Source organism: Onychostoma macrolepis, chromosome 15, assembly GCF_012432095.1.
Source record: "Onychostoma macrolepis isolate SWU-2019 chromosome 15, ASM1243209v1, whole genome shotgun sequence".
NCBI lineage: Eukaryota > Metazoa > Chordata > Actinopteri > Cypriniformes > Cyprinidae > Onychostoma > Onychostoma macrolepis.
The window spans coordinates 24,304,271-24,331,301 of record NC_081169.1 but is presented as its reverse complement, the minus strand read 5'-3'; the positions used below and the strand labels follow the sequence as shown (position 1 = coordinate 24,331,301).

At 35.2% G+C, this 27,031-nt stretch overlaps 2 protein-coding genes across 3 annotated transcripts in view; one reads left to right on the top strand and one right to left on the bottom strand.

Moving 5' to 3' along the window:
* aplp1 (amyloid beta (A4) precursor-like protein 1) overlaps positions 1–6,761 on the bottom strand; it is a 57,599-nt gene extending 50,838 nt beyond the window's left edge. Inside the window, 1 exon segment of the mRNA XM_058745574.1 lies at positions 6,468–6,761. Coding sequence (XP_058601557.1) covers positions 6,468–6,530 — 63 coding nt within the window. The 5' untranslated portion in view covers positions 6,531–6,761.
* A 692-nt stretch (positions 6,762–7,453) lies between these two features.
* The window catches only part of st14 (ST14 transmembrane serine protease matriptase), a 45,612-nt gene continuing 26,034 nt past the window's right edge, over positions 7,454–27,031 (top strand). Inside the window, exons 1-4 of one of the 2 annotated variants that reach the window (XM_058745571.1) lie at positions 7,454–7,470; positions 7,699–7,907; positions 24,283–24,430; positions 26,158–26,321. In XM_058745571.1, coding sequence (XP_058601554.1) covers positions 7,884–7,907; positions 24,283–24,430; positions 26,158–26,321 — 336 coding nt within the window. In that variant the 5' untranslated portion in view covers positions 7,454–7,470; positions 7,699–7,883. Of the gene's footprint in view, positions 7,471–7,655; positions 7,908–24,282; positions 24,431–26,157; positions 26,322–27,031 lie in introns of those variants that run through there. The other variant, XM_058745570.1, reaches the window with a different exon arrangement.

Sequence of the window (27,031 nt, the reverse complement as noted above, 5' to 3'; positions counted from 1 at the left end):
ACTTATTGTGGGCCTCTGCGAACAAAAGTGAATCATAAGACTGCTGAAACTGTGCTCTTTATCACTGGTTGCCACTAATTTAAATGTCATTCATGTGCACAACATGTCTGTGACTGGTTACAAAGCTCAACTACTGCAAAAAAACATTTCAAATAAAAATGCAAAAGAAGTAAATGGAATGCTGTAATCAACACTTTTCACAACTAGTTAATCAAGGCAGCCATTTGGTTGATTGTGCAACCTGCACACTCATTCAAAAACATGAGGAACAGTATCTTACGTCTTTTACAGATGTATCCAATTTGCCTGCATTTCAATCTACAACATCCTGAAATGCATGCAACAATCGCATTCAGTATGCATTTTTTTCATAGATGCATAATAAAGGTGTTGGAATTCTCCAGCTTGACCCTGGATTTTATAATCAACAAACAAAAGTGATAGTGGCTGCCAAATAAACCACGATGCTGAAATGGATGTAATCTCATTGGTGAGAGTTAATGGGTTTCAACGGCATCTCTTTTTAATCAGCAGTGTATTTTTCTTTCATAGTCACAGAGCATGTCTCATCTCCGCACTGACAAGGAATACAAAAACGGCGGGAAGGAAGAGGAATGATGCACTGAAATGGTGCATTTCATACCCTGTAGCAAATGCACATGGCGGAGCAAAGCACATTGGAAAACATTAGTGAAACCTGATTATCTCCCAGCTCGGAAATTAATTAAACGAGAGAGGGGGAATCTGGAGGGGCTTGCATGCTCCTATCTGTTTCAACAAATCCCCTGCCCTGCAGCCAGAGTTGCTGTGCCTCTGTACCGACAGGGCCGCAATCTACTGGGGGGAGTGCTGAGCATGCTGGGCAATTTAAAAATTCAAGCACATCAACACCCAAGGGTCCTTCCTCCCATCCGTGGGTCTCTCTTTACCTGATTAACAGTGTCTTACTCCTCCACCACCCACTGCTAACAATGACTACATAAGGACATCCTGTGGAGCAGTGGCGGCTGCGTAAGCGAAGAAGCACAGGTGCCACTTATCAAGGGCAAAACTGTTTTTGTGTGTGTGTCTGCAAAGTCAGTCATAAAACTGCATTGAAAAAGGTAGAAAAAGACCAATCGATCAATAAATAAAATAATAATTTTTTTTAATGACTTATATTATTATATTATTAATTATAGTAAATTATCAATTATTATATTCTATATTCTATTAATTATATTAGATTTAAGGTTTTTCATCAAATGTATATAGTATAATGTATATATATCAAATCCAACAACAAATAAACCAACAAACACTGAACAGTTAATCGACCACTGTGATAAATGAATCGTCCGAGAAGCCTACGATCATCAAAATGCAAATGTACATTGTTCCTTAAAAAAAAAAAAAAAAAAAAATCAGTCCAGATGTGCTCCATAATTGTGCATGATCTTCCAATCCTTTGGAACCATTTCATGTTCCCTGAGGGACTTTACAGTACAGCTTCATCAGGTCTCAGGTTCCACAATGTGGAGTCTTTCCTCTGCTTCTCGAAATCCAATATCAAAATGTTCTCAGAGGGATCTCACACTCCCAACAAGCTACACAACAGGCCACAGTTCAGCTGTTTCCTCCATGCATAAACACAGTTCGAAGCACTGCAGCACTCCAAAAACCCTCCAAAAACCCTGAGAATAATCTGTGTTTTCTAGCATCAACAAACAACCGCTCCACAACAGTCTAAACATTGCTTTCATGAGGGAAACAACTCCCAGAGAAGATTACGTGAGGTACATCGTAAGGTAGAGTGAGCAAAATGATGCTTTTTTTGTAAACCACATATTCGGGGTGAAATTTTAAGAAGTGGTTTTATTGTGAGCCAAACGGGGGAATCCAGCGTCCTCAATCGTGACTGCAAAACCAATGAAGCCAAGACTGACAGTACAACACATCAGAGTTACTGGCAGCAACGGTAATCCCAGTAATGCTCTTACCAGTCCAGCATAATTGAACAATGAAAGATGGGTTTATGGCTAATAAATTTAAGCAATCTGCACTGGTGGTTAATAAATAAAGAAGTATAGTAATCCTCTTAGGATATGACTGTCAAGTTTTTGCACGCTCCCACTTTCGAATAACAATGGATCGGATTTGCACCTCAACCAGATTATTTCTAAATGGAATCAAGCTCACTGTTTCACACAAGGTGACCTTAAAGACTCTCGCACTCATCCCTTCAGCTTTCATCTGCCATACAGGTGCATCTGAATAGAGGTACATTTGTAATCTATTTGTGAATGGATACATGGTTAATCAAAGAAATAATATTGCTACAGCACTGTTGCTAATGTTATCGTGTGAACATAATAGCATTTTTTTCTTCTTATTACTGAGGCTTATTCATGAAATGTTGGTAAAATCTTTCCTTGGAAATTATCACATTGGATCGAAGAAGATTTACAAAGATTTTTCAAAAGATTTACACTGAAATTTGTCATAAATGAAGCACGGTGTTTCTACTGACTGACCATTAGGCGTGGGTGATATATATATATATATATATATATATTGAATATTTATATTATATTTTATGATCTGAGATATGATTATTATACTTGTAACATCAACAAGAAAGACGCCAATACAATTAAGAAGTTAATTTCTCTAAATCGGTTATTTTGAACTGTCCAGTACTCTGAATTAGTTATAAAAAAAAAAAAAAAAAAGGTTAATTCATTAATTTGCTTCTTAATGATTAAAATAGGTAAACGAAAGCCCATGAGGTTTTAGTAAAAATTAATACATATATAAAGTAGGCAAATAATGATATTACATATATTGTTATGCTGGTGCATATTCATAGAAATAATTACATATTCATCCTTCTGTCGTTAGTGAAAAACACGTCGACAATTTTATACTCAATTTTTCTGCATTTATATTTTTGCTTTAAAGAATCTGAATCCTCGTAACAACAAAGGCTGTTTGGTCAACAATTCAAACAAATGTTTCCTCTGAGTGAAGAAAATAATCCCATTATGCCATTTCAAAGCAAATACATAATTATTCAAATGTACACTACCATTCAAATGTTTGGGATCTGTAAGGTTTTTTTTTTTTTGAAGAAGAAGTTTCTTAGGCTCAACAATGCTACATTTATTTGATCAAAAATACAATAAATACAGTATTGTGAAAAATTATTACAATATAAAATAACAATTTACTATTTGAATATACTGTATTTTAAAACGTAATTTATTCCTGTGGTTACAGGAAACACTTATTATTATTATTATTATTATCAATGTGCTGCTTAATATATTTTTTTTGTTGTTGTGGAAATGGAGACTTTTTTTTTACTAATAGAACATTTAGAATAGAATAATAGAATAATAGAAATAGAAGGACTTTTTGAATAATAGAACATTTTATTTACAATAAAAATCTTTGTAACATTATAAACATATGTACGGTCTATTCCAATTAATTTAATACATAATTCCTTGCTAAATAAAATTATTATTTCTTATAAAATATCTTACTGACCCAAAACTAGCGCATATCTTTAAGAAACTGAACAAAACACCCACTGTTCACATTTGTTCATATAGTTCTTGATTAAAAAATTCCAGAATATCAATGCTGCTGTTTTAAACATGAAGCACATTGAATCTAAAGGAAATGAATCTGCACACCTGCACATCAGAAGACGACAAATAAACGTCAGAGAGGGAAAAAATTCATTTCTAAGACCACAAAATACCTTCTACAATATGTAGTCTGCACATATACATCATCATATTTCCTTTCTGTTTAATATTTTATTATAAGTGCAGGTATTGCTAAAGGCACTTCTGCAATAAATATGAACAAAGAAAGGGTATCCCCTCATAAACTCAAAAAAAAAAAAAAAAACTATCCGTGCCACAGACATCACAAACCTCTCTTATCTAACCTGCTCTACCATGACAGTACGGACACACTGGGTCACTGCACATTGCAGGTGACAGTGGGTTTCCTAGACACACCCTAAAAACTCTGCTATTTCCCATGAGGCCCGAAGGCAGCATCTGTGGACCAGCAGCTAGAGGTGAGTGCTGACGCATTCAGACAGCAGGAGAGGGGACAGTGGAAGTCAGCCAGGTCTCCCTCCCTCTCCCTCCCTCCGCCTATGTGCTTTTCCAGGTTTTCTAGGCAAGCTACTCATCAATAAACAGATTGATGAAGTTACAAACTAGTTTCTAATGCGTCAGAAACAGATGAGTATACTAACACAATGTCTTGATCAGGTTTTTAGTGCGTGAAGACATCTGTAGATTTATTATAGGTTAGGTTAAGATTGACTTCCACTAACCTCAGCCAAACTGATTGCATTCTGGGATGTGACTTCATAAAGGGGATTGATATTAAGAGCAGAGCAGTTTCAGAGCTGATTGATTATTGGTCATTGATTACGCTGTGTGAATGACTGAATTAAGTAAAGACGGAATCAAAGCATGCACATCAATGGCAAAAAATGCTTAAAATTGGGTGACTGACAAGAAAAAAACCATACCATAGGCTCCAGAAATGCAAAACAATTTAATAATGGACTTTTTAAATTAATAGACTAACGTTACCTTGTGTGAAGTCCATTATTAAATTGTTTTGCATTTCTGGAGCCTATGGTGTGCTGATGTTTGTTTTTTAATGACTGAATTAACAAATTAACAGAAGCCTGCATTTTCTTACCAATTTTATTATTATTATATATTTTTTAAGGTAAACTTTACACTACGGTTGTGTTAACATATAGTGAATGTACTTAATTAATTATTAATATTTTTTACAGCATTTATTAATCTTGTTTATACACACACAAACACACATATATAATTTATTTATTTCTACATTTTTTTCTTTATTTATATACTCTATCATTGTTAGCTCAAAACACATTGATGTTACAATTGTTAAAAATATATGCATAAGACTACATCATATATAATAAATAATAACTATAATACATACAAACTATTTTATAATATATAAAATATTATATATGTATTTTTTTTTACAATTGCATGTAAAATTACATAAAACAATGAAAAACTTATACAACATATAAATAATATATAAATATATAGGCCTATAATCATATACAAATGTTAAAAAATATATTGGTTTGTGTAGACTATTTTTGTAGACAATGTAGATTATTTTGTGTTAACTGCATCAACTGTTTGTTTCCTGCTAAAAATAGCTCACGTTGGACTTTTTCTAAATCGATACCGATGTCGCAGTCTAAAACAATTTTCAACCCCCGAAATAGTGTTAATAAAAATCCCTGGATGCGGTGAGGGATTGACAGATATGTGTTCTCTTGATCACACCCTGATTTGTTCACAAGAATTGAAAGGGATTTACAGCATTTATATCCTGTCAGGCAGATACAATCCTCTTCCTGCGCAACACTTTATTTCCCCAACATCTGCATGTGGCCAAATCTAGCATTAAATTATATAAAGTCTTTATATAATATACAAATCTGAAATTTGAAGGGATGAAGGAATGAAGGGATTTCCAACCCTTTCTAAATTAAAAAAGGCTTCAACATCCAATAACAGTTCTCTATCATTATGCAAAAAACCCAGAAAAACAAATAAGTGTGGGATGTCAGGCATAAAACGTCTGAGTAACATCATTTTTCCATCTCGGGCCTGGAGGTACAGCAGGCTTCGTCAGCACTGCAGGCCGCAGAGGCTGCAGCATATCTAATAGCACTGAATCAACATCCCTCCAGACATCATTCAAGCATCACGGCTGAGAACGTGTCTGCTGTAACAGTCTGTCTTCTCCAGCTTCAAACTATTTTATCTGAAAGACTACTCAAAAATGTCACATTTTACTCATACATTGAATTTTCTCAGACAAAAAGCCAGTCCAGCTGCCACCCAGAAAGTACAAATGTAAAATCAAACAGATTCTTTTAAAATCTAAGATGCATGGCAACTCATTAAGTTGCATATCGGACATCTGCAGTCCACTATCAATGAAAGACAGCAATTTCCTCCTCAGTCCAAGTACGCATTACATACTAAATATCTAATAGATTACTCAGTGATACAAATTGTTATACTAAGACACATCCATTCTGTAATGAAAAAGCTGTGCCCCACCCCACGAAATAAAATATGTTCAGCTAATTTATCTTTCCATTTATCAGGCCAAGGTCCCAATTGGTTCTTTCTCTCAGTCTCACACACACACACGCACAAATACACATATACAATCAATCATAAATCTCATAAGCATCAGAACTGACTCCAGAATTGTGTTATTTGTATGTATCAGTTTTTTAATTTTCTAATTGGCTGCAAAAATAATCTAAATAGAAAACAGCCCGGGAAAAATAAATAAATAAAAGGTACCCAAGGTTAATCTGAAACAAGTGCATAAAAATAATAAGCACAATAAATGTGTCATCCGCATTCGGATCCTACCTCATCTCTCCAGACGCAATAAGACAATAAAATCATCAATATTAACGGCGTTTTCTGCCCCATTCTTCTTTCTTCTCTTCTTAGTATTTAACTTTGCTGATTTCTTTGGATGCCTATTTTTAACTACTGTATTATCTCCAAAAGAAAAACCAACGGGAATGAACTGGTCTGCTTCGGGATACGAGCTGGTCTGATCGGAGATATCTCCTGTGTCCGCAGATCTCAGTGTGAACTGACAATCGGCTGCGGCTCAGATCAGTAAAACCAAACCCTCCTCCGCTCGGGCTGCGCAGAAGGTGGGCGTCCATTTGCTGAAGAACGGCGCCCCCTGCTGGACATCCATTGACAGGCACTGTGAGCGCTGGGGAGGAAAGAGCTTAAACGAAGTCTGTGAAGAAATACATACTTAAGTATATACTTTTCATCTCAATGCCTCTCGGTGCCTACAGTTTAATAGTTTAATAGATTTTACAGCTGCTGTTGTCCCACATTACATTATTTTTACAGCCACCTTATGTTTATATGGTGTAGTTTCAGTATTGAGCCGCTAGAGGGAAATCAAGATAAATGTTTACAATGTGTGCGTACGAGGCCTACGTATAAAATAATTAATAAACGGATTTCATGGTTGTATAATGTAGAAAGCTTTAACGAGACTAACTTTTGATTGTAATTTGTACTAAGAGTCTGATGGATTAATGCGTTTTCAATAGGTTATTATTGCCCTAGAAAAATATTTTGACAATAATGGGGTATGTTGGGGGCCTCTGGCGTTTCTAACTGGAAAATCAACACGAAACATAAAACGCGGCATGAAACAGCAATAAAAAAAATAAATAAAATAAAATAATAATAATAATAATAATAATTATATATATATATATAACATTTAAACACATCTGAACTTTCAAAAAAAAAAAAACATAAATAAAATTACATTTGCACCGGCCTGATATTTCTATGACACATGCCCTTGTCCTGAGAGCACAGTTCAACATTTCAGGTATTTATTGCACCTCTTACCGGAAGAATGCCTTTGTTCACTTGTTTGTTGCAGGTATTAAAATATTAGTTTGGAGTTAAGACAATTCCCGAACAATTCTGAACAAGGTGACTGAAACCAACATTAAAAGACTCTTGTGACACTGTTTGTAAACGCCTGTGTTTGGTGACGGAAGTAGTCTTACCTTGTCATGCTCACTGAAACTACAGCGTCATCCACTGCCCTCAGGTGAGCGAGATGAGAGAATGCCGCGGGAGTCACTCCGTGAAGCTCTGAACGGCCCATAAAGAACTTTTACAACTGGTTTGCATCCAAACTGCCTAAAAAGCAGCGCCTGCATTGAGTCGTCGGAACGTCAGGCGCGCGCGCGCTTCTGTTTGGTAACGAAACTAACGTTACTTTCCTGAAATAACATGAATTCTGCCGCGTTTGAACAAGTAAGTGTCTTGTTTTTAACTAAAAAATCTCTACACTTTGATTGAAATGGCGTATTTCACCAGCTCTGTTGTAAACTTTATTGTTCCTCCTTATATTAAACCGGATACATGTATCCAGTTCAAACCACTTGTAGGCTTTCCCTCAAGGATAACTTTCCGTGTTAAAAATGGACCACACAACTTGAATATGTGAAACTCGTATCAAAGAGATACTTTGTGGCGTTGCATCCCGGTATCTCATTTTTTCTCTCTCCTTTTTTTTTTTTTTTTTTTTTTTTTTTTTTGTTGTTCTTTTGACATTGACACCTGTTCAAGTCTCGCTCTATTTCTCTGCTCTTATAGTGGTGGTGGGGCTTTTGATTCATCTCAGTGACTCGTTTAAATACATTCACAAAAGAGAATCGTCAGGTGATCCTCTCCTCGAGTTATAGGCATCGTTACGCCTCAAAAGTACAGAAACTTGAATCATGAACTATTTCAGTTTAAGAGGTGAACGAGAATGATTTGTTAATTGAAAGCATTCACTGTAGAAGATGTCCTAACTCCGACGTCCTGGTCAGTGAAAGGTTAGTGTCCAGAAACGCTATCATTGAATAGAGTGAAATGTTCGTTTTATATGATGTGAAGAAGCTATTTTTAGTGTTTTTCTGTGTCAGTTTTAATGGAAGACTGAATTAACCTTCAAACAAGTGCTTCTTGGGTAGCCTAAACCAGGTAGACATCAATAGTTAGTCAGTCAGATACTAATCTGTAAACCCTGACATATGAAATAACTTTTTTTTTTGTTTTTCCCTCAGACGGAACAGTTTACTTTCACATTTTTTTGTGATGCTTGTGTCATATTTGATGCATCAGTCTTTTGTGGTTCATGTGATGAACCACAAAAGACTGATGCAAATCACTTGTGATGTAAATCATTGAGATCTTTCTAAAAATATAGCGGATTACTTATATAAATGCATATAAATATCAGTTGTCACTCTATTTCCCAGTAAAAACCATATAAATGCTTAGATTTATTATCAAAGCTCTGTAGTTTTATAACATATAATGCAATGCAATACAATGATGGTTGGGAGATGAAAAAATAAATGTTTCTCAAAAGACTGATGCATGCTGTACTTAGATTTGAACAAGATTTTTCCAAAATGTGATGTATGGATAATGAAGTCTAGTAAATGTTCAACATGGAATATTACTAACAATATAAAAGTTATTAATATGTTTACTTAATATAAAAATCGTTTGCAGCAAAAATACTTTGACGGTGTCCAGGCATTTTTAGAATTATAATAAAAAGCCTTTCACTTAATAAAAAAAGTGTAAAATATCAATCAGATAACATAAGGCTGTAGTAGGCCTGTACAACAGGTTGTTGTTGGTTTGCAAAGTTTTGATCATGTTGATAATTTAGAAAACCGTATCAAATATGATACTCTAGGCTTTATTGTGTATATGCTAAATCCCTGACATTTGGCATTTAGCATTTAGGGTGAAAGCTTTTGTGTTCCCTAGAAATCAATCCCTTGACTTTAGTATTGCTAGCATTATGCTACCAGTTGATTAACAGTAAAGTAAGGCTATCCTAATAGATACTGTACATCCCCAGAAGGGAAATGAAGTATTTGAGATAGTAGCACAGTGTTATTGTAATGTAGTCTTTCTGTGTGGTTGTGGTAAAGTGTAAATTCTTGTCCAACAATTCTTAAAGTTGTAAATGAAGACAGTGCTTTGGGCTTGGCTTTTTATGACCTCTTCCTTGTCCTTAGTTAAGGTGCAATGTCGTGGTCCGAGTCACATCCACAGTTTGTGGGTTTTAGTTGTTATTTGTCTGTGATGACAAAATACAGCAACACAATACTCGTGGGAGCAAAAACCGAGAGATACACCCAGTTTTGAAACATTATGTCATATAATCCATCTCGTTCTGAATCACTCTGATTTGAGAAATTCTAGATTACTGGTATGAGATGTCATTTATATCACCTATTTTCAAATCCCAAATAAAGCCCTTGAGGTTCTTGTCTTGCCTTCACTACTTAAGACATAATGGATGTGTGTGTCCTATAAATAGACTAAGTATGAATGATTTCTTTGGCTATTTTAGATGCATTGATTTTTTTGTATAGTTTAACAATGGCAACCAACTACCAAAATATGTTGACTTGAATTTTAGATAATATAGCCATATATGATCAGACATGCATAAAACCTTCACTGCATTAGGGGGAGGTGATGTGTACAGATGGGCTCTGTTTCTTGCTAAAACACACCTAGATTTCCAGGTATTTTGCAGCCTCTTCTGTTCCTCAGGCCTGTTTCAACTTGATAGGCAGAATCCTTAAACACTCCAGGAGTACAACAAATGCATTTTGTCTTGTTTTCAGGCTCCTCCAGACAAGCTTATTTATATAACGGTAGGTTTTATAGGAAAGAGTATTTAATAATTGCATGCCTTAGTTTTTCAAAAATAAGAATAAAACACTATGCCGTACTTTTTAGACAAGAACAAAATTCCTGAGATTCTTTCCTAGAAAATGCTTTTTAAATGAAATACGTGTGGTATTCTACCGTTATCATTGGATTTTGGTATATTTTGTAAGTGCAGGAGCCCATTTATATACCTTGAGTACTTTGAAGATCAATATTTTAGTATTTAGAAATGCGGTTGTTTGAGACGCCGGTATTGGAAAAACTTTGAGTCTTGTCTGCTTTCTCTTCAATATCTTAGATTAATACAGCAGATTTTTTTCTTTTGAAATATTTTCCTTGCTTTTGTTACTAATCTTCAATACCATTTGTTTAGGTTGAATGCAGTTTGTTTCTTTGCTGTGATGTGGACTGATGATACTGAGGCAGACAGTATTGTTTGGTACATTCTCAGCCTTTCACAGCCACTCTAGACATGTGACTATCTTATTCATTTTGAGGAAAAACAGATGAAAAGAATAGAAATTCATTTGCAAAATAGATGGCATTTCCTCCAATTTGCTGCACAGTCTGAAATAAGTGGTTTTAGGTGATGTTCAGACATGAATGCACACCTGTTCTAGATATCAGCATAAGCATTAGATGCATACATATATATTTGTTATAGCTAAAATGTGGTCCACTCCCTTGTTTATTGAGAGTTCCAGGAATTGTGATCTATAAGAATCGTTCTGTTTTTGTTGGGTTTGTGTTGCAAATGTTGGATGCTTACTGACCCGTTGAAATCCGTTAGACTTGTGTCCCACTTTATATTAGGTGGCCTTAACTACTATGTACTTGCATTTAAATTAATCATTTGGTAGAATGCACTTATTGTGTACATACATGTGTTTACATTGTACTTATATTTTTAAAAATACCTATATGTAATTAATTTCTGTAATTACATTTAGAATTACACTGCTGACCCATACGTTACACCTTAACCCACCCTTAAACCTACCCATACCACCAAACCTGTCCCTAAACTTACCCATATCCCACCTTAATAGCAGCAAATGTGTTTTGCAATACAATATGAAGACAATAAGTACACTGTACTTATTTTTTAATGTAAGTACATAGTAGTTAAGGCCACTTAATATAAAGTGTGACTTGAAGTTTTGTGGCTTTGTTAGCTTTAAGACTATCTATATGCTATTGCATCCCTGAAGTTCACAAAATGTTATGTAATATGGGTGTATGCAAGATTTACAGTCTTTGGATTTATTTGCAGTACCCAAAAACTGAGAATGGTCAACATTATTTACTGGAAATTTTCTTTTCACCATAACCTTCAAATTTAACGTTTTCCTCTACACTGATGCAATTTTATTTTTTTTATTTTTAATTGAATGAAAATGTGAATGAAATGAGACCTACAACAAAGAGGAGAAATTGCAGTGAATTAAATTTTCAATCTGTTTCTTACACACAACTATTGCTTGTCTTCAGAAGATTTGGAATATAGCACAATTAAAAGTCATATGGACCTTTATGGTGCTTTTTTGTCATCATTGGCTTGACATGTTTAACATACAATAAAATAAATTAAATGTTTTTATATAACTATTTGAACAACAACACTTCAATTCAATTCAATATTGCTTTATTGGCATGACTGTAAAAAATACAATATTGCCAAAGCTTAAAATATATGTGGAGAAATATAATAACAATGAAAAGATCAAAATAATATAATAAAAACCTTATAACAATATAAACTTAAATAAACAGTGTAACAAATAAGAAATTATTATGTGAACATTTCATACCACAGTGTTTAACACACAAACACACGCTGAGGGTCACTGTGGCAGACAGTAGGGAAACACTTTGAGGTCAGACGTAATACACATATTACACACATTATGTACATTCACCTGCTGTCTCTCAAGCTGTGGCACATCCACACGTATCTCGCAGCCAGTGCTGCTGTCTGTCCCTCTCCTAGTATTATCTTTATTTGCTCTGTTTCACTAATGGCTGTAAAGTTCTTTATTAAGTTGGTGAGTTTGTTGAAGTAGAGGTTTCTTATTGATATGTATTTATGACAGTGAAGTAGGAAGTGCGTCTCTGTCTCGATCTCTCCTGTCTCACAGTGAGCACACACCCTTTGCTCTCTGGGTAACCAGTTCTTTCTGTGTCTGCCGGTCTCGATGGCTAGTCTGTGCTCACCGAGCCTGTACTTGGTCAGGATCTGTCTCTGCTTTGTGTCTCTGACACTCTGGAGATAATCTTCCAATTCATAATTTGATTTTATGGTCCGATATAGTTGTAATTTACTTTTGTGTTTTAGTCTCTTGATCCCAATGTTCCAGATATGTATTTTTAGATTGTTTGATCATTTGATTTATTTTGATGTTTGGGTGAGAAGCAGTGCTGGTCTGAGACTGGTTAGTGTTAGTAGAGTTAGTCAGGTGAGTAAGTCTCAGAACCAGCTGACTGAGTGGACTCTTTTCGGGGTTCAGTTCTTGGGTTTGTAGTGCTTTAAAATGTAGCGATTCTGTGGGACTCGATTTAAGATGCATCCAGAATTTGAGGGATCTTTTTTGTATATTTATAATCAATGGGAATCGGCCTAATTCTGCCCTACATGCATTATTGGGTGTTCTCCTTTGCAATTTTAGGATAATTTTGCAGAATTCTGTGTGTAGGGCATCTGTTGGATGTCTGTCCCATCTAGTGTAGCTCTGATCACTGAGTGGACCCCAAACCTCACTTCCATACAGCGCTATGGGCTGAATCACACTATCAAAGATTTTACACCAAATTGGAAGCGGTATTTCAATATTTTGGAGTTTTTTCTTGATTGCGTATAGAGCTCTTCGACCTTTATCTTTGAGAGCATTGACTGCCATACTGAAACTCCCTGATGCAGTGATGATCAGGTCGAGGTAAGTGTACTGCATCGGTGCTGCCTAGACTGAACTGGTATCTGTGTTCCTGACATCTGGGCTTTTTCTGAAAGACCATAATGTTGGTCTTTTTGAGGTTTACTGCCAGGGCCCAGTTCTGGCAGTAGTTCTCCAGCAGGTCTAGGTGCTGCTGTAGTCCCTGTGAAGTGAATGACAGCAGCACCAGATCATCTGCGTACAGCAAAAGCTTGATGTTTTTGTCTTGTAGAGTGAGTCCAGGGGCTGTAGACTGTTCCAACTGTACCGCTAATTCATTAATGTAGATGTTGAACAGTGTTGGACTCAGTCTACAGCCCTGCCGCACTCCTCTTTTCTGGGTGAAGAAATCTGTATGTTTGTTACCAATTCGTATTACACATTTGTTGTTTGAATACATTGATTTTACAATGTCATAAACTTTACCCCCTACACCACTTTGTAAAAGCTTATAATAAAATCCATCGTGCCAAATAGAATCAAATGCTTTTTTGAAATCGATAAAACATGCAAATATTTTTCCATTTTTGTTCTGTTTTACGTGTTTATTGATTAGGGTGTGTAGGGTGTAAATGTGGTCAGTAGTTCTGTAATTAGGAAGAAAGCCAATCTGACTAGGACTCAGGACACTGTGTTCGTTAAGGAAGTTTACCATTCTATGGTTTAAAATACTGCTAAATAACTTCCCTAGATTACTGCTCACACAAATGCCTCTGAAATTATTAGGGTCCAATTTGTCTCCACTCTTGTGAATTGGGGTAATAAGTCCTTGGTTCCAGATGTCAGGAAAACAGCCTGAACTAAGTACAAGGTTGAATAATTTGAGCACAGCTCTCTGAAGCTCGGGTGTGCTGTGTTTCAGCATTTCACCTAGAATGCTGTCAGGACCACAAGATTTCTTACATTTTTGGCTTTTGAGTTTGTTTGTTAATTCTTTGTGTAATTGGGAAGTCAAGTGGATTTTGATTATTTTTAATTGTGTCTTCATAGGTTTGTAGATTTTGTTTGATCAGATTATAATTGTCATTGAGTTGTTTTGGTGGGATTTCTTTATACAAATTTTCAAAATGCTTTGTCCAAATATCTCCATCTTGTATTGGCAAGTCTTGTGGTTTTGTTGTGCTCAGATTATTCCACATATCCCAGAACTGATTTTTATTTATTGAATGTTCTATTTCTTGTAAACTTTTGGTCAGATGGTGGTGCTTTTTTGTTCTGATTGTGTCTTTTTGTATTGTTTTAGTTTTGAACAGTATTCAGTTCTTATGTCGTTGTTGTATGGTTCTTTATGTTTCAGATTTGATAATTTTCTAAGTTGTTTTCTTAATGTTTTGCAGTCTGAGTCAAACCACTTCATCTTTTCATGTTTTTTTCTTAGTGTATTTTTTGCCTTTTTCAATTCACTTATATACAGGTGCTGGTCATATAATTAGAATATCATCAAAAAGTTGATTTATTTCACTAATTCCATTCAAAAAGTGAAACTTGTATATTATATTCATTCATTACACACAGACTGATATATTTCAAATGTTTATTTCTTTTAATTTTGATGATTAGAGCTTACAGCTCATGAAAGTCAAAAATCAGTATCTCAAAATATTAGAATATTACTTAAGACCAATACAAAGAAAGGATTTTTAGAAATCTTGGCCAACTGAAAAGTATGAAAATGAAAAGTATGAGCATGTACAGCACTCAATACTTAGTTGGGGCTCCTTTTGCCTCAATTACTGCAGCAATGCGGCGTGGCATGGAGTCGATCAGTCTGTGGCACTGCTCAGGTGTTATGAGAGCCCAGGTTGCTCTGATAGTGGCCTTCAGCTCATCTGCATTGTTGGGTCTGGTGTCTCTCATCTTCCTCTTGACAATACCCCACAGATTCTCTATGGGGTTCAGGTCAGGCGAGTTTGCTGGCCAATCAAGCACAGTAACACTATGGTCATTGAACCAGCTTTTGGTACCTTTGGCAGTGTGGGCAGGTGCCAAGTCCTGCTGGAAAATGAAATCAGCATCTCCATAAAGCTTGTCAACAGAAGGAAGCATGAAGTGCTCTAAAATCTCCTGGTAGATGGCTGCGTAGACTGTGGACTTCAGAAAACACAGTGGACCAACACCAGCAGATGACATGGCAGCCCAAATCATCACTGACTGTGGAAACTTCACACTGGACTTCAAGCAACCATGGATTCTGTGCCTCTCCACTCTTCCTTCAGACTCTGGGACCTTGATTTCCAAATGAAATGTAAAATTTACTTTCATCTGAAAAGAGGGCTTTGGACCACTGAGCAACAGTCCAGTTCTTTTTCTCCACAGCCCAGTTAAGATGCTTCTGACGTCGTCTCTGGTTCAGAAGTGGCTTGGTAGCCCTTTTCCTGAAGACGTCTGAGCGTGGTGACTCTTGATGCACTGACTCCAGCTTCAGTTTTCTCCTTGTAAAGCTCTCACAAGTGTTTGAATCAGCTTTGCTTGACTGTATTCTCAAGCTTGCGGTCATCCCTGTTGCTTGTGCACCTTTTCCCACCCAAATTCTTCCTTCCAGTCAACTTTGCATTTAATATGCTTTGATACAGCACTCTGTAAACAGCCACACCTTTCAGTAATGACCTTCTGTGACTTACCCTCTTTGTGGAGGGTGTCAATGTTCGTCTTCTGGATCATTGCCAAGTCAGCAGTCTTCCCCATTATTGTGGTTTCAAAGAACAAGAGATACCCAGAATTTATACTATAGGGATGGTCATTTATTCAAACTCAAATGTAAATATTCTAATATTTTGAGATACTGATTTTTGACTTTCATGAGCTGTAAGCTCTAATCATCAAAATTAAAAGAAATAAACATTTGAAATATATCAGTCTGTGTGTAATGAATGAATATAATATACAAGTTTCACTTTTTGAATGGAATTAGTGAAATAAATAAACTTTTTGATGATATTCTAATTATATGACCAGCACCTGTATGCTGCTTTTCGAAATATGTAATTGATTTCATTTGTAGCCAAATTAACACCATCTTTAGTAGTTTCAATTTTTTTATTCATAAATATAGTAATTAGATTCTTCAGTTCTTCAGAATTCAGGGCTTGGATAACTTTTTCTGCACTGTCTGAAGTCCATGATACAATTTGCAGGTTTCCAGCTTGTTTTGTTCTGGTGTGTGATGTGTTTTAATATAAATGTTAGTTTGGTTATGGTCAGAAAGTGGAGTTTGTTATATGACAGTGAATGCACTGAAGGAGGGGGGGTCCATGTCAGTGATGGCATAGTCAACTACACTAGCTCCAAGACCTGAACAACACGTGGACCTGCCTAAAGAGTCCCCTCTGATCCTGCCATTAAGTATGTACAGGCCTGAGGCTCGGCAGAGCTGCACTAATTCTCTACCATTTTTATTTACAGTTTGGTCAAGATTGTTTCTTGGTGGGAGGTTTTTTGTGAGACTTGGGGGGTTTTGGCTAAAGACATGCTCATTGCCCTTTGGATCTATGTTATCAGGTTCAGATCCAGTTCTTGCATTTAAGTCTCCACACAGCAGCACATTTCCCTGGGCCTGGAAACGGCTGATCTCTGTGTGGATGTTGTTCAGATATTCCTCATCATGGTAAGGGGATTCTGCTGGAGGGATGTAGATGGCACAAAGATAAGTGTCAGTGGTTGAAATGCCAATTTGATTGTTTAGTTTTAACCAACAATGAAATTTACTAAGTGTAATAATAGAAATGTGTTTGGAACTTTTTGCTGGTGATTTCTGCCATTTTCCTCACTGCATCAGAAGTACTGTTGTGCAGCGAGTGAAGGTCATTAGTACCAGTGTGAATGATAATACATGAGGGGTGTCCTGTGAAGTCTCTGATGATCTGGTGGGCATGGCCTATTGTGCTACATCGCTTTGCAGTGACTTTGGTGTGGAAAGAGTTTCTGAGGGTCCAGGAATTTTCCATTAGAGTCCATGAGGAGAACATCTGGATCAGGTTCTGGAGTCTGGCAGGTGAGGCCTGTGTTGCTGGAGGTGTCTGTGTGTTTGTCGTAGGCATGCATTCTGTGTTTGTGTAGTTTGGTTTGTCTGGAGCTGTATTGTGAAGTGTATTGTCTTTTGTGGTTTTCTGTAACTGTTCTCTCATTTCTTGCAGCTGTCTGGAAAAGTTCACTTCCTTTTTCTCTGTGTCCTCCTCTAGTTTTCATAGATGTAAGCGGAGAGTTTGGTTTTCTTCTTGAAGTTCTCTGAGAGCTCTTGTGAGTTCAGTGATGGAGGAATTGGTGTTTTTCTTCAGCTGCTGGAGTTCATCTTTGAGCTCCTGGATGTAAATGTTTGTGTTGTGTGTGTCTGAGAGTGTGTTCTCTGAATTCAGTGAAGTCCAGTTCTAGTAGGGCTAAACTGTCTGTCAGTTGACGTTCTGATGGTGAAGGTGGTGAAGGTGAAGGATTCACTGGTCCTTCCTCCTCAGAGTCTGTGCAGTTCACATGGGTCTCATCTCTCTCCTTCTCTACTCTGGCATTTAGCAGGGGGAAAATCTCCTCAAATGAGTTCAGGCTTGCTTCATTGCCTTGCAGTAAGAAGGTGCCTTTAGTATAGTAAGTTATAGTGAGAATAGATACACTTACTGTATCATTTCAGTCACTCCTGTGTGACTGTGTCATTGCGCTTTCTTTTCATTCACACTGATTCATCTTCTCTCTGCTTGTAGTTTCAAATTTGTTAACTTGTGGTTATATACTCTAGGCCTAGTTTGTCTAGCACTTTGTTTCATTAGTAACATAATTGGAAAGACATTTTGTTTGTGGTTTATTGAATGGGACCTTTGTGATAGTACACCTTATTCATAAGAAATGCTACAACAAGACTAAACGCGACCACAGGCACAGCTTTTTAATACTTTGTCTTATGTGTAATACCATTTCATACCCCATAGAGCTATTTTGGTACTAAAGGTGTTTCGTTATTTATGTGATGCTACATGTCTTGGAGAAAGAGTGGCATGTATTTAAATTAATTGTTCTAAATCTTTTATAATTACTATGCATGCCATTTTTTTATGGCCTCATATGAATTGAGAGACTGTCTGGAATATTTGTGAAATTCATTTGTCACACAGCAGAACTATTTCTGTGAATTGGGTCAGTCCATGTCATATTAGACAAGGCTGCTGCCACACTGTTTCAAATTTTGTTAAATAATTTGGTAGAAATATGCTAGTGTTCCTGTAAAATGCACTAGCAATTAAATTAAATTAACCTAACATGCTAGGTTTCAGTGAGTTGCAACAACTCAAAACAGATCATGTTGGGTTAGTTTCAACACAGTGGTTCTTATTTGTTGTTGGTGACACAAAATCAGCAAACATTTATTTTTATATAATATATATTATTTATTTATTTATTTTTTTTGGTCAGCCCTTTAAGGTTTCATTATTTTCAGTCCTAAAAACCTCTTATCTGCATGTTTAGGTTACGATATCTCAAAATTGATGATTGGTTGGTCCAAATCGATCAGAGTCTGTTCAGGATACAAATGCTTACGTGATGACTGGTATATTAGGATGACACATTTGTAGATATGGGTGATGTTGAGGCCTTTCTATTCATTTGAAAGTCATTTTGCAATTAAAGTATTACTGTTAGTATGGACTAATAGAGACAACACACAAATCTTGATACATCAAGTTACTGTTTTCTCAAAAATCCAGTTTAGTTTCTGTTAGTTTCAGTTTATTTTCAACGGTTTCATAAATGATTATCATTTCCTGCTCTTCTTGTAAGCTTGCTTTATTAACAACTAATGCAACTTAATGAATCATTTACTTTGTGACTGTTGAAAGATTTTCAGCCTGAGTTTTGGTCCACAATTAATTCCTCAAAGTAGTGGAATAACATTTTAATTCCAACAATTTTACAAAAACCTTTGTTTTTCCTGCCTAGGATGAGTTTCTTTTTGAAACGCTTCACAGAAGTTGTGAAAAACTCGACATTTCCTAGTAGTTTTCTGCTATTTGTTTCATAATACATCTCAACCCCCCACACACAAAAAAACAAAAACAAAACTGTATCTGCTGCATGAAGGACAAACAAATCAACTGAATAATTTGCTCAACCATCCTTTCTCAGCAGCCATCTTTTAATTGCCTGGACATATCTTTAAATATTCTGTTTTGTCTAAGGGGGATTCATTCTTTAAGGTTTAATTGCTATTGTGTTGTTTGGACGCTCCTCAGTGTCCTAAACTGTCTTTTCCAGCTGACTGACCAGTCAGTGATTACTGGCCTCTGGACCAGCTCCATGTCAGAAGCACTAGACAGCTGAACTCCAGCAGAAATGTGGTCTGCTTGGGTTTACAGACTGTACACATCAGAATGAAAATAGTAAAACTGCTTTCTTGCATTCTTTCCAATTATTGTCTCCTATTCATGATCTTACATCATTTTGGCATGAGACTGAATTTTTGCAACACAGGCATGTATTGAAACGCATAAATGTACCAAATACAGTTATTTTTATTTAAACAGACAATATTGAATATATCAACCGATTTTAAAAGCTGTGCTCATTTACCTTTGTCGCAATCTAACACTCAAAGCTAATATTTAAAACACTAAAAATGTAATAACACTGTTAAGTGTAATCTTTAAAAATCTGTGAATATCCTTTTTTTTTAATATATATTGTACAGTGTAATTTTATGATGCCTAAATTGATTTGTAATTTATTCAGATTAATTTTATACTGTTTTGTTTTCTGCCATTTATTATTTATCATCCATAACATTTAAAAAAAACTGGCTCATTGTATCTGCCAGAATTTTTATATTGGTGCCGCCCTATGCTTTAGTTAATCTGAAAACATTTTCTTAATCATGCTGATTTTGCTCCAGCATGAATTTGTTTGCTTCACCTGTGTAAATGTCAAATCCTGCTTATGATTAGCAGGTTCTGACCACTATTTCAAGCTGTCAGTTTGGCTGCACAATAGTGATTCATTAACACATTATGTTCTTGGCAGGTTGCTGAGGCTAGAAGTACAAAGACTAAACTTTTAGTTCCTAGAGAAACAGAGGAACAGAAATAAAACAGAACAAATGCAAACAATGCCAATATGTTGCAGAGCAAGATTAAAGTCAAATAGAACAATGAGTTGAGTCAACAGCCTGTGATGTGTCTGCCATGAGAGGGATAACAAGTGTAATGTGAAGCATTTTATATCTTATCCATGGCCTTATATGCAGGTAGCAGTAACTAAAACATTTTTAGATGTTTAAAAATATCAGTTTCTTCTGTTTGTTTCTCCTTCCTTTTTTCTTCAAGCTTGTGGAGCAGGTTTGGTTACGCATGCCATCGATTATTTTCGATGTGGTAAGCAGAAATAGTTTAACGCAAGGGTCACATCTCTTAGTTCTAGAACACCACTCCTTAAAAAGAAGTGACAGCTCTTTATATTTGCTTTGATTTTTAATGCTAAAGATTTTTTTGTGTGGGTCAAAGTAAATAACTTTAAATTTTAAATAGAATCATGTTTGACTAAAACATGAATTATTAAACGAAGCATTGTTCCTAAAATGGTAGATTTGGGATGTTGTGTCAGATGTTTTAGGATAAGCTCTGATAGTGCTTTAAATAATAGTATTGTTTAGTAATTACTTAGCTGTATTTAAAAAGGCTAATTATTAAATATTCTCCCAGCTGGTAAAGAATAAAAGTTTGTGTATTAGTAGTTTTGGTAACACTTTACAATAAGGTTCATTAGTTAAACATTAGTTAATGTATTAACTAACATGAACTAACCATGAGCAATACATTTGTTACTGTATTTACTAATCTTCGCTAACGTTAGTTAATAAAAATACAGATGTTCATTGTTAGTTCATGTTAGCTCACAGTGCATTAACTAATGTTAACAAGATTTTAATAATGTATTAGTAAATGTTGAAATTGACATTAACAAAGATTAATAAACGCTGTATAAGTGCAGTTTATTATTAGTTAATGTTAACTAATGTAGTTAACTAATGAACCTTATTGTAAAGTGTTACCGTAGTTTTCTATCATTTTTACTTGAACTATAATTGGTTCACATCTTCTCCAATTGATTGCTTCAACATGAGATCACTTAATTCTTATTTAGAGCAAGTTGTGTCACTGGGACCATTTTTCATATATTTTATATTTCTGTCACCCCAAGATATAGATATTTTCATCTAATTTCAGTTGATAGAAGACATCCTGAAATATAATTAGGAGTATTAATTTCACCTCTGTCTCGTTTATGTTTCCCTAGGGGACAACTTAAGTAAAAAGCAGCTCAGCTTTTTAATAACATTTATTGGAAGACCATGGAAAATATCTATTAGAAACATTATCTCTTGCTAGTTTATAGGTCAAACAGTGTGGGAATAGTGGATCCGTCTTTATCCACCTTATATTTAAACACGCAAGTAAGCTATTTTTAGTGAAAGTGCGAGATGTCTGATTCAGCTATAGGTAATTAATGAGAAGAATAACAAAGTGCAGGAAAAGGTAAAACTGTTTGCGCTGCGAACCAGTGTTTTTATGATTATGATAATACATTAAAATAATATGATAACAAATACAGCATAATGGGCGGTTTTGTAAAGGTAAAATAACTGGAAGTGAATGGGTAGCCTTTATTTTGCTTTCACCTAAAGTAGTTTTCTTTTGTTTGTTCCATTGAAAAGCTTCATCCACCTGAATCTTTAATTACAATGTTATCGCTCCATTTTCTAAGCAATCCTCAGTTCAGAGAAAGAACACGTGCTGACTTTATTCGGATTACACCTGTGGAGGGGCGTCTAATTAGATTTGTCTACCCTGGCTGATAAAAGTAAAAAAAAGACGCTACTGTTTTGCTGATGGCCCTTACTGAGAGTGATATGTCTTCAGTACGGTGTTTTGCAGAGGGTTATGGGTAGAATCACGGCATGTAATGCTGTTATTAGGCAGTGATCAGGATGACTGATAACAGAAGCCCACAGCAGCAAGTGACCCACGTTCCCTGATGATTCTCTTAATCTTATGCCATGATGGCTATTAAAAAATTCCAATTTAGGCAGCTTGAGTGCCAGGCGGCCTACAGTAAGAATGGCTTTAATTGCGATGAGTTATCGTACTTGCTGTTGTAATCGAGCCCGGATCTTAAAAGGGGGGTTTGCACGTCTGACAAATTGATTTAATACCAATGTGATTCTAGCTCCCTAATGATCTTCTGATTCCTCTTCTCCCAGAGTGTAGACGCTGATTTCTAACCACTTTTTAATTGCAAATCCTTTCTTTATTGTGTGTGCATGCGCTTTTAGTTCAAAACGTGCACTGTCCCAGTTTAGTTTCAGTATGATACCGCTGCGATGGGGAACTGCTGATTTATGGACAATTAGAAGGTTCTTTTTTTTCTTTTTTCTTTTTTTTCTTTTTTGTGTGGAGTCAACAGTGTGAAGAAAGGAGGAAATGACAGAAGAGGCATATTGGTTCTTTAAATGCCTGACTGTAGATGTCTGTCAGTCCTGTTATTTAGTACCTTTGCTTCCTTTGGGGATTCTGCATAGAGTATGCAACCAATCCAAATATCTCACAGCAGTACCCTAACCGCATCTTGCAAAATCAAGCAGTAAATTGAACCTTTCTCAAGCACAGACCTCTGAAATAGTGATTTAGACTTCTCTTCTTGTTTGCTATTTTGCACGCACATTCAAGCAACTTCTGCAGTGTAGCTACTATGCTCTATAAATAAATAAATATATATATGGCAAGTGAAATAGGCATCACAACATTGTAATGTACAGTAATTAAAAATGGATATTCATTTAAAGATTTACTAATGTAGTTTGTATTTACAACATTATTAAATTTAAGAAATGTTTAAAATATTAACTTATGTTGAAAATGTCAAAATAAGCAAAATGAGAACATTTAAATGATCTTAATGGCCAAGAACTTTTTGTTCCAATTTTTGTCCCACATTTTTAACCTTTGGGCTACAAATTATAACGTATTTACCTTCCATCATAACTAACAAGCAAGCAAAGATTTCCTTCTAGGATTTTCAGGGTGTTCATACAATCACATTTAGACATAACTTGCACACCTGCACTTTAAAGATAGACATGCAAACAATTAATACTCTGCTGGATGACTTGGAATGTCATATAACTGTCTCTGTGTGTGTAAGGTCACAGAAACAGGCCTAACCAGTTTTGATGCTGCAATATACAGGACACTGAAACTAGTCTCAGCATGTGTTGGTTCAACGTGCTGCAGTGCATGTCAACATTTATATGAGCTTTATTACACGTACTGTATTGTTGAGACTTGTAGTCACACATATGAGAAGCTTAGCTGTGTATCTGTTTTTGTTTATCTTCGTATTTCAGCACTTCCTGTGCAGTCTGGGAAGTGGGTATGGTGGATAGGCCACATACTGTGCCTGCTCATGCATAATTTGCAACAAGTTAAATCCTAAATGGTGTGGGTTAAAATAAAAATAATTGGTGCTGAAATATAGTTTTCATTAGTGGCTAGTTTGCGTTAAATATTCTCACAGATACTGCGTATCCAGAGGCTACTTTTATTAATATTTCTCTCAAGTGTGGTGGTTCATATTAACATTTAATGTCATTTAATGTTTAATGTATTAGTGCTTACATGTTCTCGAACCGAAGCAGCTAACAAGCATACTTATATATGTAGTGCACTGGTTTTGTTTTGTATAGCAGAACATGAGACATTTTAAAGAATATTAATATTGTGCTTTTCAATACAACAAAATATGAAAGTTGCTATTTCTTAAGTCCTTTGCCTTTTATAGTGCTCTTTTTTTTTTTTTTTTTTTTTTAAGAGCTTTAAAGCGGATTTATTTTTTAGTTTATTTTTTATAAATAAATTAAACCAACTGAATTCATGATTCATTCTGAAGGTGTGCTATATTGTAACATTTGCTTGTCAAAGAAACTAAAAGTTTACAGTACTTTTGAAGGACACTATCACAGAATACTTGCATTTCTGTTTCAGGGAGGGAACGGGCGTCATGAGCAGGTCACCTTCCTGACGAATGAACGGAAGATGGCACCGGCACGGAAGACGAGCATTGCCGTGGGGGTCGTCATTTCCCTGTTGGTAGTGGCTGCAGTGGTCGGATTTCTTGTGTGGCTCTTTATTGGTACAAAGATTCACCAATCACCAATCAAAACTTGCTCTTAAATGACAAAGTTTGCACACCTACGCTGCTTTTTAAACGTTTGGGGTCTCTTATGCTCACTAGGACTGCATTTATCTGATCAAAATGCAGTAAAAACAGTAATATTATGAAATATTATTACAATTTATAATAGCTTTTCATTTTAATGTGTGTGTGTGTGTATATATATATATATATATATATATATATATATATATATATATATATATATATATATACATGCATATATATATATATATATATATATATACATGCATATACATATATACATGCATATACATATATACATGCATATACATATATACATGCATATACATGCATATACATACATACATACATACACACACACACACACAATTCTAAAGAATTGGTGCAAACTGCTGTCCCACAACCCAAAACACATTTAAAAATTTAAGTATTCAAATCTTAGATGTTTACTAAGATCCTTCTATTCTCTATTGAATATATTTAATAATTAAATATTAGTAAGCCTAATTTCAACTTATGAAAATTATATTGAAATAATTTTTGTATTTTATTTTGTTTTTCCATTGTTGTTTTTAAAAGTATCTTTTTGATTATTTTAAAAAGTGAAGTTCTTTGCACTTTATGAAACTTTATGTAAAAAAAAAAAATGTCTCGTGTTTTTCATGTCACTACCGAAACAGTGTATGTTTTAGTCCATTGGCCGAGACTGATTTTGACTACACCCCTACATTTATGATCAGTAAATATTCCTGTGTCCCCTCTCTCATAGCTACAAGGTGTGAGTAGATAGGTCCCATTATTTTGAGGTAAATGTATTCAAAAGTCTGAAAAAGCGGTGTGTAACGTTAAGAAACGTCACTGCAGTTAAGCACTCTTTTTTTGGGAGTTATTCCATAGCATTTATAGTTTTATATGTGTACCTCTGTTCAGAACTGTGCTAGCTAACCATGTGCTGATTAGCATCTTTGAGCTAGGTCCATAGGTCGTCATTGTTTCGGTAGTGACAAAAGGGAACATATAATCCTCATATTTGGGGGAAATAAACATAAATATTTTTTTAGAACAGTTATGCATTTTTTTTTTTTTTTTTTTTTGTATTTTTATTATGTTTTAATAGTGTTTTAATATGCAAGTTAAAATTCTTGTAATATGATGTGGTCGCTACCAGAGCATTACTGTCACTAGCGAAAATGTGAAGTCACTACCAAAACATGGGATATTTTGTTAAAAATAAGTTATACTGAATTATCAACTAAGATGTTATGATAGTTTTTGGTTCAAATGTGTATTCAAACTAATGAATACTTAACTTTGAAATCAGTATGATCAACTTTTGCCTTTTTACAAAAAAAAAAAATGTATCCAAAATATATAAAATGTCATAAATTACACTTGAAATATTGTTAAAAATGTAATTGTTATTGATTTACCTCTGAAAAATCTTAACAGGTCAATATAACCCTTCTAATTAAATTATTACTGTTTCGGTGGTGAAAAATTTGGGGAGAGTACAAATATTCCAAAACTTTCTGAAAATACATTGAGAATTAACTGCACAATTACTAGAAATGTGTACCTGGGATATTATACAATTCCCCAAACTTTTAAACGAAACGGTAGTGTACAGTTCTTACTGTTAATTTATCCAAAGCGACTTACAAATGATTACAAATTATTAATAACATCTTTCCCTCTCTCAGTCAGGAGCAGAGATTTGGAAAATGAGGCCACCTTACATAAACACAGCTCATCCACACTGGTTTACAGCGGACAAATTAAGCTTCTCAAACCAGAGTACAGCCCAATATACGAGAATCCCGACAGTGCAGAATTCCAACAAGTGGCAAGGGACTTGGAAGGAATTGTGAGTGTTTTTGTTGTTCTCAGACTTTTCTTTGCTTTTAGTGTTGTAAGTGTTCTGGTGTCCTTGACTTCCTTTGAGATCCTTGATTCTAAATTCAAGTGATTCAGTTTTATCTGTATTTCTGTATTTTCTTTTTTTAAAAATCAATACATGGACTTCAATGACTCTACCAAAGCTTTTAAGGTCTTTCAAGGTGTCTATACACTGCAAATATTTCATGAAGCATCATCTGAAGTGGCATAGATAGCACAAATGGCATGTACACACATCGTTGGCATGCAGTATATCACAAGCTTGATTTTTTTCATTGTGTAGGTGCCAGAAAAAAGGCGCCTGTATAATAGATAAAGATGGCAGTGGGCGTCTAGCTGACAGACTTGTCAAATCTGTGTATTTCTTCCCAATCATGCTCAAAAGCACAAGATGGGACTCCTTAGCAATGCCTGCCTCAAACAAACATCTTCCCATTGACTCGTTAAGTGACAGTCACATTACAGGTTATGTGAATGTCACAACAATTTTTGGGTAAAATCAGAATAAAAGAAAACAAAACAATCTGTTTTAGCACTATCAGTGTCCATCTTAATATTTTTTGGTTTAATATTACTTAAAGGGATAGTTCACCCAAAAATGAAGATTGTCATTAATTACGCCGTTCCAAACCCGTAAGTTTTTAAATGTATATGCAGTTCTAATATCTAGTAGTATCT